At 42.1% G+C, this 16,491-nt stretch overlaps 1 protein-coding gene across 1 annotated transcript; it reads left to right on the plus strand.

The window, feature by feature from the left end:
• Positions 1–4,916: 4,916 nt before the first annotated feature.
• On the plus strand, positions 4,917–15,444 carry UBE2A (ubiquitin conjugating enzyme E2 A). The gene is made up of 6 exons (XM_027861393.1): positions 4,917–5,177; positions 5,376–5,456; positions 5,778–5,803; positions 12,733–12,822; positions 13,740–13,828; positions 14,125–15,444. Exons 1-6 carry the CDS (start codon positions 5,134–5,136, stop codon positions 14,251–14,253), a joined length of 459 nt encoding a protein of 152 aa, XP_027717194.1. The 5' UTR covers positions 4,917–5,133; the 3' UTR covers positions 14,254–15,444.
• Positions 15,445–16,491: the final 1,047 nt, after the last annotated feature.

Raw genomic sequence — 16,491 nt, forward strand, 5'->3', positions numbered from 1 at the left:
TCTCTCTCTCTCTCTCTCTCTCTCTCTCTCTCTCTCTCTCTCTCTCTGTCAAATGCTTCATCATAAGCCTTCTGGAATTGTAGTTGATCATTGTATTAATCAGATTTCCTAAGTCTTTCAAAGTTGTTTGCTACTGATATTTTTAACAGGGCTATGACACACTCCTGGATTCATCTGTTTTCTGTCCTTGATCCTGTCTTCTGTACACATGTTCTAAAGATCTAAATGGTCGGTGAGTTTCCTGCACATCCATTTCAGTGAAGGGGGGTTGAATAATGGGATTGGTGAATTCCTAGCCTATAGCCTCACAAAATCATAGGCTTAGAGGGCACTAGGGATAATATTCCAAGATCATTCAGTACTCTCTGCTACCTAATGTCATCCAGGAATCAATCTGATACTTATTAAGCACCTACTATGTACCAAACACAGTGAAGATTAGACACTATCCTGAATTTAAGATTCTTATGGACAGAGATTCCACAGCCTCCCACAGTTATATACTCCCATAGTTCAAAACCCTCACTTTTGTGTTCAGGTCAGGTTTGAGTGGAAGGCTTAGGACAAAACTAAATCTCACATCTTGGCCTGAGCATTTACTCTAAACCCGAGAAAGGCCCTTCAGAGAAGCTTAATGTTGGGGACTGAAAGATGATTTGGAATCCGGTCGGGCCTGGGTGTCTGCCAGGGGCCTGTTGGAAGCTACAGAGGAAATGACGGGGATGCTTTTAGAATGGAAAATGATATCATTCCCTGGCCCCCTCTCTCTAGAGGGGGCACCCACAAGAAACTGTTTAGATGGGCACAGAGATGTCAAGGTGGGATGGGGGTGGTAGGGGTTTTGCAGCCAACAGAGCTATAGTTAGACTGTACCCGCCTGGTGATTGTCTGCTTGAGAGAGTTCTGCCATGGGCCCATTCACTATGGCAACCCTGCTTCTGGGGAGGAGCGTGGGGGCACAGTCTTCCTGAGACACAGTCCCTTTCTGTAATCCGGCTCTCCTGGCCACACACAGGCAGGCCACACACAGAGGCTTTGGGAACAACTTCAGCCAATGTCTCTGAGTTGTTTTTTTGTCAGGTTGTCCAAGGGAGGAAGGAAAAATGCCACATGAAAGAGAGGCAAGCCCATCAATCAATCGATCAGCATTTATTAAGCACTTACTATGTACCAGACACTGTGCTGGGTGCTTGGAATACAAAGATAAAAGTGAAATATCAGAAACATGAAACATGCAGATCACTCTGTATCATCTCATAGTCATTGGTGGCTAGGGGCTAGGCTTATTAACCAGGAGCTAGGCCTCCCTGTCTTTTCTGTGCCACCCCCTCCTCCAGTCAATCCTCAAAAACCTATTTTTGTCAGGACACTCACCCTTGTCCAAGGACCTGCAATGGCTCCCTACCAGATAGAAAATTCCCAGCCTAGCATTCTAAGGCCTATTATCAAGTATGGCCACCCCCCCCCCCAACTCCCCATCCCTACTCCACCCCCAGGCACCTTGCCAAGTCCAGCTCTCATTTCTCCCCAGGGAAGTTCTACTGTTCCACTCAGGCTAATCTCCCTTATCATTCCCTACAAACGACTTACCTTCATACCCTGTATAAGCCATGTTCCTTAGTACATAGTAAATGCTTGATATTTGTTTAGTTGGGCCAGTGAGGCGTAGTGGAGAGAAGGTTGAATTTGGAGTCAAAGGGCCTCAGTTTGAATCTTGGTTCTACCACTTACTGACTTCCTCTCCCTGGGCCTCAGTTTCCTCTTATGTAAAATGAGGGGGTTGGACTAGATGACCTTTGAAGGCCCTTTCAGCTCTAAATCTAGGATCCATGCTGAAAAGGGAAGTGGTGAACAGTGTCAAATGCAGAGGGGTTAAGACAACAAAGACTGAGTAAAAGCCAATGGTTTTGGCAACTGGTCAGTGAACTTTGAGAAGAAATTAGTTTTATTTTATTTTTTAAAATTTCATTATATTACCAAAAAAAAACCCCCAAATTTCATTTTATTAATGCCTTTTCTTTTTGCATTACAGTCATTTCAGTATATACCCACTCATTCCATCATCAAATTAGTGATGTGGCCAAGAAAAATATTAAAACTTTGAAGCAAAACCAACCAGCATGGTGACTATGTTTGACAGCATATGCAGCATCCCATGCAAGGGAACCCCACTCCCCAACCTCCCCTTCTACTGAATGGAGAGTGGGGTTTCTTCACCTCATTTTCAGGGCCAAGACTGGTCATCTCAATCACTCAGTCTTTGGCTTTGCTGGTTTTGTTTAATTATTTATAATATATAATTTACCTTAATCTCTGCTTATGTTCTTTTACTGGTTTGGCCACATTTCCATCTGCATCAGTTCATACAAGCCTCCCCACATTTAAAAGAAAGAGCAATTTCAATAGAAAGGATCTGGATAGGTGGAGATAGAAGCCAGATTTCAGGAGGTTGGGGGGTGAAGCTGAAGGGATAATGAGTGTAGAGGACTTTTTAAAAAAAAAATATTTGCTGACAGCTGTTCTTCTTGTATCACCTTCATTTCCTAACATTCCATTCCCCCTCCCAGCCCAGAGAGCTTGCCATCCTTAGTTACAAAGAATACAAAAATGTACTTTGTCAAAACTAAGGTTAAAGGTATGTACAATGTCCCACGCCTACAAGGAAGGGAGGTTAGTACATCCTATCCTTATTTCTGTCAAATTCTCCAGAAAAAAAGTAATTTATCAGAAGAGAAAAGTTACTTCGTAGCCAGTGTAGGTTAGTTTGGCTGACCTGTTTTTTGTTTTTTTTGTTTTTGTTTTTGTTTTTTGTTTTTTACGTTCTTTCTTTTAAATTCTTTGCAAGAAGGGATGGCTCCCTGGGGAGCTGTGTGACTCTGAGTAAATCATTTAAATTTTTTCCATTTGTAAAATGGCCATAATATTAGCACTTACCTAGGATCATTAGAATGTAAGCCCCTTGAGGGCAGACATTGTTTCACTTTTCTCTTTGAATCTCGGAGTCTAATTAGCATCTAGTAAATGTTTATTGATAGTTTGATCAAACGGGAACGGGGTGCAGAACTCTTGGCAAACCAGAAAGTTCCTTAGAAATGCTAATTACTTGGTGTAATTGATTGTTACCTCTCTGCTTGGTCAGCTTCTTTTTTAATGGGTAACTCATCCCTTGTTTTACTTTCGCTTAAAATCTCCTTTTAGTTGTTGATTCAAATTTGTAAGATAAAGGGCCATTCCTCAATAGATAAAAATGGTCAAAGGAGATGAACTGACAGTTTTCAGAGGAAGAAAATCAAGCTATCCACAGCCACATGAAAAAATGCTCTAAATCACTGATAATTAGAGATATACAAATTAAAGCAACTTTGAGGCTCCACCTTGAAAAGATGACCAAAGAGGAAAATGACAAATGCTAGAGGGGATATGGGAAAACAGGTACACTAATGCACTGTTGGTGGAACTGTGAATCGCTCTAGCCATTCTGAAAAGCAATTTGGAAAAGCCCAGAGGGTTGCCAAATTGTGCACACCCTTTGACCCAGCGATTCTGCTGCTAAGCCTATACCCCAAAGAAATTGAAGAATTCCAAGTGTCTATATGTACAAAAAAATATTTTTAGCAGCTCTTCATGTGGTAGCCAAAAAATGGGAAACTAAGGGGGTATCCTCCTATTGGAGAATGGCTAAACAAATTGTGATACATGTATATGATGGAATGTTACTGTGTCACGAGAAGTTAAGAAATAGCCAGTTTCAGAGTAGAACTATAACAATTTATCCAATAGCATTATAGACAGAAACAGCTTTGAAAGACTTTAGAACTCTGATCGACCAAATGACAAATCACGACACCAAAAAAAAAGAAAGCTGAAATGAGCCATTCACTTCCAGAGAGGTGATGAACTTGAAATGCGGAGACTTTTTTTTTTTTTTTTTGGACTTGGCTAATGTAGGAATTTGTTTTTGCTAGTTTATGTAGCTATCTATTGAGAGATGGTTTTTCGAGTTTTTTTATGTGCTAATGGGAGGCAGAGGTAATGGGAAGTACAGAATACTTCAAAAAAAAACTTGTTATTTGAAAATAAAAATAATAAACTACAAAAGGGAGGGGGTGGTAGAAGCTCCTTTGGTATGCTTTGTAAACAATTCTTTCCCATAATTGCTAGCCTCTCTCCCGCCTGCTGCTCTCCAGGCATCCCTCCGGTTCCTGGACAAGACATATCTACTCTGTTATTGAGTCCGTGGGCCTAGGATGGTTCTCCTGGTTACTGGTGTTTGTAAACGTGGCTGCAGAGAGTTACGGGGTTGGGACAGAGTAGATGCTGGCTCCATTTCCGTCTCCTCTCCTTCTATATCTCAGGGGGTCGCCCACCTTGACTCCCGATACTTTCACTCCCCCGGGCCTCCCCCACCCCGCCCCTCCAGGTCAGTAGATTGCCTCGAACTCTCTCGCAGAGTTCGCTCCTTTCTTTCGGTCCCCTTTGATGTCAATGGTACAACCCTCCTCCAGGATCTCACTGCCTTATCTCGTGGGTGTAAGTAGAGCTGGAGCCCTACTCTTCCCCGGCCCCGCTCCAGGCTTGGCTGGAGGGGTGGCTTGTTCCCCCCTGAGAACGCCTTTCGCTGAATGGTACAGCCCCAGTCTTTCTGTGGGAGCGCCCTAGAGCAGGAGGTTGGAGGCAGCGGCGGGGGGGGGTGGGGGATTGGTATAGGACTAAAAACGTCCTTCCATAAAAGCACCCAATATTGCCCCTCCTTCCCTCCCTGGAGTTGCACTGTTAATTATTGCTCTTGTGAGCTTGCTCATCCCCCCCTTCTGGTGACTTCGCGCAGCTCTTGTCACCGCCTTCCACCCGTCCTCCCCCGCGCCTCAGCAGTGGTGCAGCCTCCTCCTCCTCTGTCTCCCCTCTGGGGCCACTCAGGTTGGTATCGGCCCTCCCTGCTCTGGGCCCGGGGCTCCAGCGTTCTAGTCGGAGTCCGACTCTGCGCCGGCTGCGTCTCTATTTGGTCCTCATCCACCTCCCCCTCCTCCCCCTGCCCCTCCTCCTCTAGCCGCCGCCTCATCCTCCTCCACCTCCTCCTCCTGCTGCCCAGCCGCTGGTCTATGCCCCACCCCTGAGCCCGCAGCAGTCCGCGACATGTCCACCCCGGCTCGGCGGCGCCTCATGCGGGACTTCAAGAGGTAAGGAGGGGCAGCGGAGGCTGGTCGGGGGGCGCGGGGCGCGGGGCGCGGGTCGCGGGGCGGGGTCCCAGCCGGGGGCACGAGCCGGACCGGGCCGGGGTCGGGTCGGGCCGGGCCGGGCAGGGCCGGGCAGGGCCGGGCCAGGCCGGGCCAGGCCGGGAAGGGCAGGGCTGAGCTCCACTTGCGCTCCCTCCGCAGGCTGCAAGAGGACCCTCCTGCCGGGGTCAGCGGAGCCCCGTCGGAGAACAACATTATGGTGTGGAACGCAGTCATTTTCGGGTGAGTCCGCCGGGGGAGCCCTGAGGCGGGCGGGCGCGCGCACGGGCGAGCGGGAGGCGGGGGAGGAGGAGGGGACCCCGGGAAACTGGCTGGAGCGGGACGGGACTGGGCCGCCCGCCCGCCCTGGGTGCGCCGGGGGCTGGAGTACTCGCTGCTCGGAGTACCGCTGCCTGCGGGGCTGGAAAGGAAGCAGGAGGGGCGCGCACTGGGCGGGAGGCCCGCGCCCGGCGATGCCAGCGGGGCCTTCTCGGCCAAGGGGCGAAAGCAGCCGCGTGCCCTGCCAGGAGCACTGACTTCGCCTCGCTTCTCCCTCTCTTGCAGGCCCGAGGGGACCCCGTTTGAAGATGGTAAGAAGTGCTATCCTTCTTCCTTTTCAGAGTCGGCTGTTGAGCTGGGGAAGGAGTGGGTCCCCATTCAGCCAGCCCCGTCCCCCTCTTTCTTCTCTACCTCCTACAGGCGAAAATAAGCTGCCCTTGTATGGCAGGTTGTTCAGGCTGCTGACCACCTGACTCCAGTTTGGTACCTTTTATCGGGGCTTGTAAAGGGGGCACTAGAGCGCTGATCACAACTGTTTATTTTTGTAGTGTGGGTGCTGTGTGGCTGGCCCAGCAGAAGCCCGGCCCCTGTCCCGGGCTTTCAAACTCATATCCACACCCGACCTGTTGTTAATGAAGTCATAGAATCTTAAAAGTTATTGGAGAACGTGAAGGTTGCCAACCCCATTCATGCTCTCAACCAATGCCAGAAAAACCTCTTATATTCCTCTTCACCTCTCTTCCTCCCCTTCACTTGAAGGACTGTCATTTCTAACACATTCTCATTCTCAGGGAGTAGATAGGATAGCTTTTGTCAAGTATTTGAAAGACTGTCCAGAGGAAGCAGGATTAGGCTAGGCTAGTTCATTTTGAACTCGGAGGACGAGAACTAGGATCGATGGGAAAGGCTACGAAGAGGCAAACTTCCTAACAGTTACAGGGAGTCAGATTTAGAAGGCTTCTTCCTCACGGGAGACAGATCATACAGGGGATTCTTGTTAGGGGTGTGAGTTGGATTACATGGAGTCCAAGGATCCTTCCAACTCTGAAATTCTGGGATTTTTTTTTTCACTTTTTACCAAACTAAACTAAACATAGTTGAACTGTGCCCTTTAATGGCCAATTAAGGTAAAATACTCGGTAATCCCAAAAGTCTTAGTGAAGTTTTAAACTATTAAAGATTTAATAATCACAACTTTTGTTTCTTATACGTTAAAAATAATTTCCAGTTGGTGGAATCCACCATCTTGGTACCTCTTCAAATCTTAAATTAGTTTTCATTTAACCCTGTATCTTGGTGGTGAAAGCGTCTAGAACTAACATCAGTGGCCACCTGAGTATCTTGAGGTTCTCCCTTCTCTCAAAGGGTAACCTTGCCTCTTCAGGTGCTGTTTAGTGAAATAAAAGTATTAAAATAAAAGAACTGATAGAGCATAAGAAGGCAGTTTGCAAAGGCAAGGTTAAGTGGATAGATAGGTGGCCTCTGAAGCTAGGTGACCCGGGTTCAACTCTGGCCTCTGGCTGGTCAGGCTATGTGAATCTGAGCAAGTCACTTCACCTCACTTAACCCCAGGGCATTGCAGATCAACATTGGTAGAAGTAGTTTCTTTATCCAGAGTTCCCTATACCAATAAAATCAAAGGTCTGAAAAATCAGTTGAATGATTTCTTCTATGACGAGAGTTGTTACTTGTACCTAGATTTAATTTTTCACTAATAGATTTGTGTCTAGTTCTTTAAACTTAAGCTCTATGTGCACATTAACAGTGTGTATTTGTTTTAGTAGCTGAGCTTTCCCAGCATTTGTTTTGGTTGGCTTCCCATCTCATTTTCCTCAGAAAACTTTCTGCTGGGCACAGCTTTATTGTACAGCAAGCACAGTGATGGTTGTTGGCAGTTAAGCTATTTCACAACTGTGTCTGACTTTGGGGGGTGGGGGGCTAGAAAGAATTTCTTACCTACATGGATCTTCCCTTAATGCTGTTTGTGATGATGTGATAAGTGAATACTGACCTCATTATTAGGACTGAAAGGCTCTGCCCTTGCTGAATATGTCTCTATTTTTTTTTCCTCTTTAACAATCAGTATCCTTTTGTATATACTGTACTTCCTCAGGTATTTAGGTTACTAATCACCTGTGGCTATCTATCTGTCTGTCTATCTATGTGATCTTTTTACCAGTCTTTGCATACTCATTTATCAGACAAACGATTTACATAAAAAAGACTTGACCTACCTACCGCATTATTGCCTTTGGCCGTTTCAAAGGTATTATGCAAATAAGGAGCAATAGATAATGTCCAAAACAGTTCTTAATCTACCCTTACAAACTTCAGAGCTTACGGGACCTTACTGATCAGTCTTTGGAAGTTTTAGGAATGGAAGTTCCTAAAGGAGAAGTGCAGTTTGAGCTGGAGGGAGCAAAAGAGGAGTTGCTGAATTTATTTTGAAGTGAGAATCATGGGGAGATAATGCCTCATCGTTTAAATGCATGCAAAAATTAGACAATACCTTAGATCATAAAAAATTGGCACTAGACACATTGATATTTAAGAGAGACTTCTGAGAGTTCTCTTCAATATCCATACATTAACCTGCTGAAAACTGCTACATAGAAAAGCAAAGAAGAAAAAAATGTTAAGAGCTGGAGTCTCATGCATTTCTAAATCCTTGTATTAGGAGTAGCATTTCAAGGATTCTCAGTAAGCACCGCTCACATTTGTATGGTGCTTTAAGATTACAGAGTGCATTCCTCACAACAATCCTGTGAAGGAGGTAGTACAGTGAGTGATATTATCTCCATTTTACAGATGAGGGAACTGAGGCTCTACTGAAAGGTAAAGTTACTTACCCAGAGTCACACAGCTAAGCATCTTAAGGCATGATTCAAACCCAGGGCTCCTGGCTCTAAGTTCCTCAGTATTCTGTCTAATATACCATTCTACCTCTCACCCCATTAGTTCTGCAACTACACTTTAAGAGAGTAGATTCAGTACATCAAGGACCTCTTATCCATCCCATAGCACATAGGTGCTCCGTCCACCTGTGCAGATTGTAACGGAGCTCTAATTTAGGAGATTGTCTGAGAGTTATTGTAGTAGTTTAAAAAAGATCATCCTGCCATCAGTCTGGTGGTGAGCCTCTCAGAGTCCCAGCTGAGATGTATTCCATCTTTCCAGCTTGGAAGGACCTGCTAGAACTCACAGCCAAGGTCGGCATTGCAGAAAGGCTTTCTTAGGGAGGAAAAATACCTTCTTATTTTAGAGATATGTTCCTAAGAAGTTATGTAGAAACCTTTTTTACAAAAAAAACCTTAACCACTTTGAACACACTAAGGGAGGTTTCACGTAAATGGAACTTTAAATCCTTCTCTATAAAGTGAAGACTCTTAGTGTTGATATTTTCCTAAGTTTGACTTTTTGGTCATCAGATTTCTCAAAAACAAGGTACGGAATCTTTCTGCTAATGGCTTAGTTGGTACTTTCTCACATTTTGACCTTCTCGGAAGGCTTAACTTAAATTAAACCAATACAGATTATATAAAACTAGGGTTTAATTCTTAAAGAGTTGTTTAAAGTTTAAACAAGCTCAATTTTTGAGGTACTAAAGAAGAGTTAACATAAATACTTTCCATTTGCAAAGTGCTTTGTATATATTACTTGAATTGGGCATTTGCAATCATTCTGGCTGTTAGGTACTAAAGATGTTCTGTTTTTACGGGAAATTGAGCCTCAGAGAAGTTACAATGACCGCCCAAGGTTACACAGCTAGCAAATATTAAGAGATGAGATTTGAACCCAGGTCTTCTGACTCCTAAATTGAGTGTGCCCTTGACCCATGTCTTTGAAGACGCCATGAAATCTCTTGGCTTCAGTGACAAGATGTTTGTCACACCGGTGTTCATTGCCCAGCTGGCTGAATTAGTGCTGCTAAGTTTTGGGAAGGAAGCTCAGTTCAAGATGATTTTGGAAATACTTAGTCACCATCTTGCAAAGAAGTTTTGTATTTTTTGTGTCACCAGAGAAGGAGCCTCTTAAATTGAGGACATTACAGAAGTTGGTATTAAATTCCTTTTCTAACCACTGTGTCTGGAAAACATATAAAATTTAATCTGAGCCCTTTAGAATTGTTATTCATGTGCATTTTAATACATATGTGATATAGTCAGATTCCTGCTTTAGGATCTTAGAAAACTGAAATTTAATTAGATTCTGAAATTGGAATTAACATACCATTTTGGAAGGGATGGGAACTCTTTGAACTTTCTGAAGCTTCAAGCACTCATGCTGTTCTGTGTATTTAGAATGTCTCTGCTACTAAAAAAGAGCTTAAACTTTTTTTTCCTACATCCTCTAGATGTAGAAAGATCTAAAAGATGATTTGTGGCCAGGTGGTAATAAAGAGTTTATTAGTTTATTCCATGACATTTGATTTCTTTTTTTTTTCCTCAAAAAAAATGCTTCAAATATCTGTAATTTCGTTGGTGTGAGTATTCCACTTCTTTCTTTCACTGTCAGAGTCTAATTCTTCTTTAATTGAAATGGCTGTCAAGAGTTGCAGCAGAAAAATTCATCAACTCGTGGCCATCATATAGTGCTCAAAGCCCTTCCAGTTTGGTACAGGGCCTGAGCTTACGCTCTACTGGAATAATCTTGGGGAATGTAAGGGTATCTCTAGACCATGTTGAGGATTTGGGGAAATATTATTAAAATAGTAATGAAGGAATCATATAAAATGAGCCTGGGAAGGTAGGTTGGATACAGACTGGGGAAAGCTTTAAATGCCAGATGGAGCAGTTTCTATTTTATGCAAGGCATTTGGGAGTCAGTTGAAAGCTGTTGGGCAGTTGGTGATTGGTTTTTCTTGGTGGCAGAGAAACTTGAAAAAAACATAACTTTGGAAAAAGGAATAATGTTGGTCCAAGATAAACTTCTTGAATTTATTTTTTAAATGGTTATTAGAACTACTTTTACAGATTCCCCAGTTCTTGAGTAAGATCTGGTTTATCCTTGCCTGATAAAAAGAACCCCAGTCATTCTATCATTGACGCCCATTTTTTTTAAAGTCAGGTAAATGTCTTTCTTTTTAAGGGTCGCCTCCTCTACCGTGGTGCGTGCCACCAAATGCCAGTTCATTTGAGTATCAATCTAAACAAAACATAATTAAGAAGACACATCTGTTGGAGTCGTTTGGGACATTACAAAACCAAATATGAATGATTTCTGGATGACCTCTGTCACTGATCCCCTTATTAGTGTGAATAAGGAAGATAACTGTTTATTGATGATTTGAATGTCAAGGATTTTGTATACTGAAGTGCTGTGTGATACAGGCTTGAAGGGAATATACAAGGAATAGGTAGTTTTCAGACCTATATTCAATTAAAATCTTCCATTAATGGTACTTATAATGGCATTTTATTTACAGAAATGATTAGTGTATAAGAATATCACTTAAATATTTGATGTTGAATGCGTGGGTAGTGTATTTTTTCCTCTAAAATTTTAGAACATAAATCACAAAAAGTATTACAAGAAGAATTACAAAAAGTACCATGTTGTTATAATTAGTGCTGTGTTATTCAAATTCTCTGTAGTTGGGATTTTTTAAAAAATGCAACTTAGAGCCTAACTACTAGGAGTAGTCTGTACCTTTTGCTAGTTCTTTGTTCGAGCCTGATTGTTAATTTTGTGTCAGACTTACACCTTCTGTGTTTATTCATGGACATGGACCATCCCCCAGACTGGGAATGGGATGTTGTTTTCTGGAATCTTAAGTGTTTCAGGAATTGTACTTCTAGTAGTCACTGTTTAACTAATGTTCCATATTGGACAACTGAAGTTTCAGACTGAGAGTTTTATTACTTTTTCTACTTGAAACGAATCTTAAGTCTGGCTGTGTTTCCTTTAAAGCAAAGGTGTCAAAACATGTTGCCCACAACACTCCCAAGTGCAGTTCGGACCAGAGTAAAATGTAATTGGGAAATATTCAACAAAATGAAGTACAATAAAACATATATGCTATTAACATGTGATTTTCTAAGCCAACCTGCAGTCTGCAGGAATCCTTATGTAATTGAGTCTGATACCATTGCTTTAAAGGACTTTACAACTCACAGTTTCTGTTCCCTACTTTTGGTTTAAAGAAGAGAAATAGTAAGCGCTTAGTGGGCACAATACACTATTCTAGACGTTGGAGGAAGAAGCAAATAGAAATAACATCCTAGCCTGAATATGAGAGTGTGGAAGATAGGTGTGTGTATTAGCGTGTCTTAGTTTATGTACTTAGACACGCATTATATCTACGAGGATTATAAAATGCTATAGAGTCAGATTGCTTGAATTCAAGGGACATTTGAACCCAGCCCAGAACGGGATAGATTGACTAGTTGAGATGGGAAGGGAGGCATTACGGGAAAAGGGAAGAACTGGGGGAAAAGAGCACAGACCGTGTTGGGAGGAAGGAACAGGAACTGGAAGCCTATTATATGGTTGCAGCAGAGAGTACACCTCTGAGGGATGGAGGAGGAAGTAAGAAGGGTAGAGTCATTTTGTGGGGGGACTTCATAGAGTCAGTAGTCTTTTAGAGAATGGTTTTGTTTTATTTTAGGTTTGCTATGGTTAGTTATATCAAAGTTAGTCATTCTGAGCCCAAGATGGACTGTTCTTAAGTTTGAATAAAACAATTTAAGCCAGGGGTGGGGAACCTGTGGCCTTCTAAATTTTTATAGAACAAGGATGGATTCAGTCAAAAGGCTGCACTTAAGGACCTAGAAGGCCACATGTGGTCTTAAGGCTGCAGGCTCCCCACCCCTGGTTTAAGCAATTTCAACATTTAGAGTAGTAAAACAAAACTTGTGTTAAAGGGAGTTGTCACACAAAGTAGCAAAACTGTACATTTGGAAATGGCTGGGTGGTGTCATCTCTGAAGGTCTCATCTTGTCTGCCTTTTCCTTCTCTATATGTGTGTATGCATACACACACACGTAAATGGTATGCATAGACGTGTATGTATCTGTTTTGCTTGATGCAGATTCTATTAGCTGTGATCATGGGCAAATCTGTTGGCCTCCCTGAATCTGTAAAAACAAGAATGGCTTTTGTACTCCCTCTGTGCACACTGCGTGTGAGGAAAGAGCTTTGCACCCCCTAAAGCTAAATACAAATGTAAGCTATTACTAAGCAAATCAATATTGAGCTGAAAGGCTTGTAAATATGGTGGTTTAAACTTTTCTATCTACAGGCACATTTAAACTTACAATAGAATTCACAGAAGAATATCCAAACAAACCACCTACAGTAAGATTTGTCTCTAAAATGTTTCATCCAAATGGTAAGTATTCTGATCATTTTACCTGTCTTTCTTGTGGGAGGGTACTTATCTGTACAATGCATTCCAGCTGGCTTCACTTGCTTCCAGTTCAGTAAAAGCAGAGTATTTTGTTGAAGGGGTGGGTAGGGGGAAGTGAAATCACTTCCTAGACCAGCAGTCCTCAGACCCTAAATTCTCCCTTGAGAGGACTTGAGGTTTTGTAGGCCAAAAATCTTTAGGGGTATATTTGAGTCACCTCTTGTGTTGTCCCCAAAGTAAGAGCAGTTAAATGGCTCTTGGACGAGACTTTTGTAGTAGTTGGGCAAGCTCCCTCTTAGGCACAATGGGATCAATATTTATTCTCTATAAGCTGAGTCACAATCCCTGCAGTTTGAATGTGGCTATGGCAACAGCAGCAGAACAGTTGAGGGATTCTGTTATTGGGGGGAGGGAGGGGGAAGAGTTGAATTGGGGAAAGGCCTGAAATGGCTTAAGAGCAACCCTTCTTTTTCAGAGCACAGCCAGCTTTGGTTTGAAAAATGTTTTTCTGTTTTGATCGTCCTCTAAGGACATCTTGAAAGTTCTTAGTTTTGACATTTTACTCTTTTATAATAATTATCCGTTGGCATATTTTAACATCATTTGCCCTTCTGGCCTTTTCCTTTTCGGAGTGAGGTAGATGGTATCTGCTTTCTCCTGGAGATAGAGATGTTTTCTCTTACCTGACCAGTATCCCACTGCTTAGCCAAACATCCCACGTGAGGGAGGCCTGCTAGAATCACAGAGCTGTGATAAAATGCTGAGCTTGTTGACCAAAGTCACACAGTCCAGTGCCTTTTAACATGGCCTATTAAAGAACTACACCCAACTTTGTGTACACTGTCAAAGTCATAATAGCAGTGGGTACAGTGTGTATACTGATACAGCTATGCTTTTAGTCTATGCAGATGGTAGTATATGCCTGGATATACTTCAGAATCGTTGGAGTCCAACCTATGATGTTTCCTCCATTTTGACATCCATACAGGTGAATTTTTCTAGTTTCACTAAAGTTTATTGAACATTTGTATAAATAATTTACTTTAATGTTATAAGGGAAGGGGAATTTATAGCTGAGTTTTCATTGCTTAATTCTGTTGATGTTTGTAAATTATATTAAGGCCCAGGCTACTAGAAAATATTCTACTAGAATTGCTGAGACTAGACGCATTTCCCGTCTAGGCACTTGAGCTAAATAAATAGCTCTGGTTCATAGTTTAGCTTTATTTTTTTTTAAAAAAAAATTTTAATGTTGGCAAGTTGAACCTTTATTTTTTTTTTTAGTCTTTATTGGATGAGCCTAATCCCAACAGTCCAGCAAACAGCCAGGCTGCTCAGCTATACCAGGAGAACAAGCGAGAATATGAAAAGCGAGTTTCGGCAATAGTAGAACAGAGCTGGCGTGATTGTTGACCCAGGACGATACAAACGAACAGTCTGGTCAAAAGGAAAAAATTCTGTCTGTCCCTTGCCTTCTTTTCCTATTAGCATCATTACATTTATTTTGTTGAAAACAAAACAGCTGTTATGCTGTTGCCACCCTTCCTTGCTGAAGCTTTCCTTCCTCCCTCCCCTTCTGACATCCGAGAACACCTACTACAAAGTCAAAATGTATTGTACTTGGGTTACTTGTAAAAGAATTACTAATACTGAATTCCTTTTCTGTGGTACTTCATCTCCAATTTTAGGATAGTATCGTACATTAACTGTACTTTCCACTAAGCTTTTAAAATAATGGTTATGCACAAGGGTACTTATGTAGCTTGATAACATATTTCTATGCACACATGCACATTTAAAAAAAAAACTGAATTGATTAAAGTGATGAAAAATTAGTCCAGGCTGGTCTTAGGAGCATGAGTTTGAAGCACTTACTCTACCTAGAGTTTTCCCACTTAGAATGGAAAAACTTGATTCCACGTAAAGTAATCCATTTATAAAGTTGGTCTGGGCTATTCCTGGGAGATGGTAGGTTAATGACAGGAAGGAAAAATGTTATTAAATAGGAGCATCACTTAAAAAAGAAAAACAAATCCCACCCACTCACATTTTTAGGTATTAACTAGAGCTGTAACTGTGGTCTAGTAACTAGGTATGACATCGAAGGGAAGATCTGTCGGTTTTGAGGTCGGGAGGTAAAGAAACTCCTACTCTGGTTTCTACGTTTTGGTGAGAATGAGAGATCCCTTATTGACTTTGGAGGAGCGAAGCTGTCCCTACAGTTTGTTTGCTCACTCTCTCTCTTCTGAGTTTAAATTACCCAAGGAATGAAGTACCTCTTGGCAAAAAGCATCTTGCTGCTTCACACTTGCCCAATCCAGAGCTTCGTACCAAGCAGTAAGTATGCTTTAGCCCCTTCAGATTCATGAGAGCCTCCCTCTTTTTGGTTCAGAGTCCAGAAACCCTTCAGGCTAAGGCTGTCTGGACTTTGTGAGAAATGATACATTTATCAGGACAGTATGGGGCACTGCTTATAAATGTTCTGTTTACGTCCATTGTCATCTTTTGTGCAGCTCAGTCTGTTCAAGTAATTTTGCACAAGTAGCCCATGTAAAAAGTGTACATTTTTCCAGAAATTGTAAATAAAAAGTAACCTTAAATTTACAGGCAAGCTCTCCCAGTCCTACTTTTTTAGCTTAATATAACTTCACAGTGATCAGAAAGTTAGCAGAATCTTGATACCTTCCTAAGAGCCCAGTTATTGCTTAAGATCAATACCAACATCAAAATTCGACATGTATCTTTTGGAAAGGGGAAATAACATCAGCATAAGTAATAGCAATTTAAAAAAAATAATGTGTACAGATGAATCTTAGAAAATACAAACTGTCAGCATAAAATCATATTAGGAGGCTGGGAGAGGGTGTGTAAAATCAATCTACTAGGCTAAAAATATGGGCAAAATTTAATCTTACATAAAGCTGGGACGATAGGAACATTATTCCAGGAAAGTAAGACCTTTTTCTCAACGTCTTTGTCTTGTGGCCTTTTGGTGGATACTGCCACTAAAGAACATGTCTTAAAAGATCTTAGTGCAGTTTGAAGCTTTAGTAACTTAACATACTATATTTTATTTTCACAATCATAGGCATAAATGCCATCATTTCAGTGAAATTGAAGGCCTGGAGAGTTCTCTGGAAACCATGAGAGCACCAGCACCTCTAAGAAGTCATATAAACAGCTAGGTGGGTAGTGGATAGAGCACTTGACTTGGAATGAGGAAAACTCATGTTTCTCAGTTCAGATTAGGCATCAAATGTTTACTAGCTGTGTGATCCTGGGCAAGTCACTTAACCCTGTTTGTCTGTTTCATCATCTGTAAAATGAGCTGGAGGAGATGGCAAACCACTCCAGGATCTTTGCCAAGAAAACCCCAAACGGGGTCACAGAGAGTAGGACACAACTAAAAAAACGACTGAACAAACAGTAAGGGTTATTGGGGGCCTACTCTCTATACTCTCTGGGAGCATGGCAGCTGGCAGGTTTCACATCCTTCATACTACACGTGACAGGATTGTACTGTTGCTATAGAAACTTGCTTTTCACTTTATTTTAAATACTTAAATGAAAAAAAAGATTGTAAGGAAGTTTGAGAAATCTACATATGCCAGAAAGCAAGACTGCCTTTCACTGCCTTTGTTTACGCCAAAA

The sequence above is a fragment of the Vombatus ursinus genome, unplaced genomic scaffold (genome assembly GCF_900497805.2).
Source record: "Vombatus ursinus unplaced genomic scaffold, bare-nosed wombat genome assembly UNPS02014735.1, whole genome shotgun sequence".
Classification (NCBI taxonomy): domain Eukaryota; kingdom Metazoa; phylum Chordata; class Mammalia; order Diprotodontia; family Vombatidae; genus Vombatus; species Vombatus ursinus.

Excerpts from the sequence above, each read along its gene's own strand:
- UBE2A (XM_027861393.1), top strand. The coding sequence starts at position 5,134 with ATGTCCACCCCGGCTCGGCGGCGCCTCATGCGGGACTTCAAGAG. Across the intron at positions 5,457-5,777 it reads TGGAACGCAGTCATTTTCGG|GCCCGAGGGGACCCCGTTTG; the intron begins GTGAGTCCGCCG and ends CCTCTCTTGCAG. Across the intron at positions 12,823-13,739 it reads TAAAATGTTTCATCCAAATG|TCTATGCAGATGGTAGTATA; the intron begins GTAAGTATTCTG and ends CTATGCTTTTAG.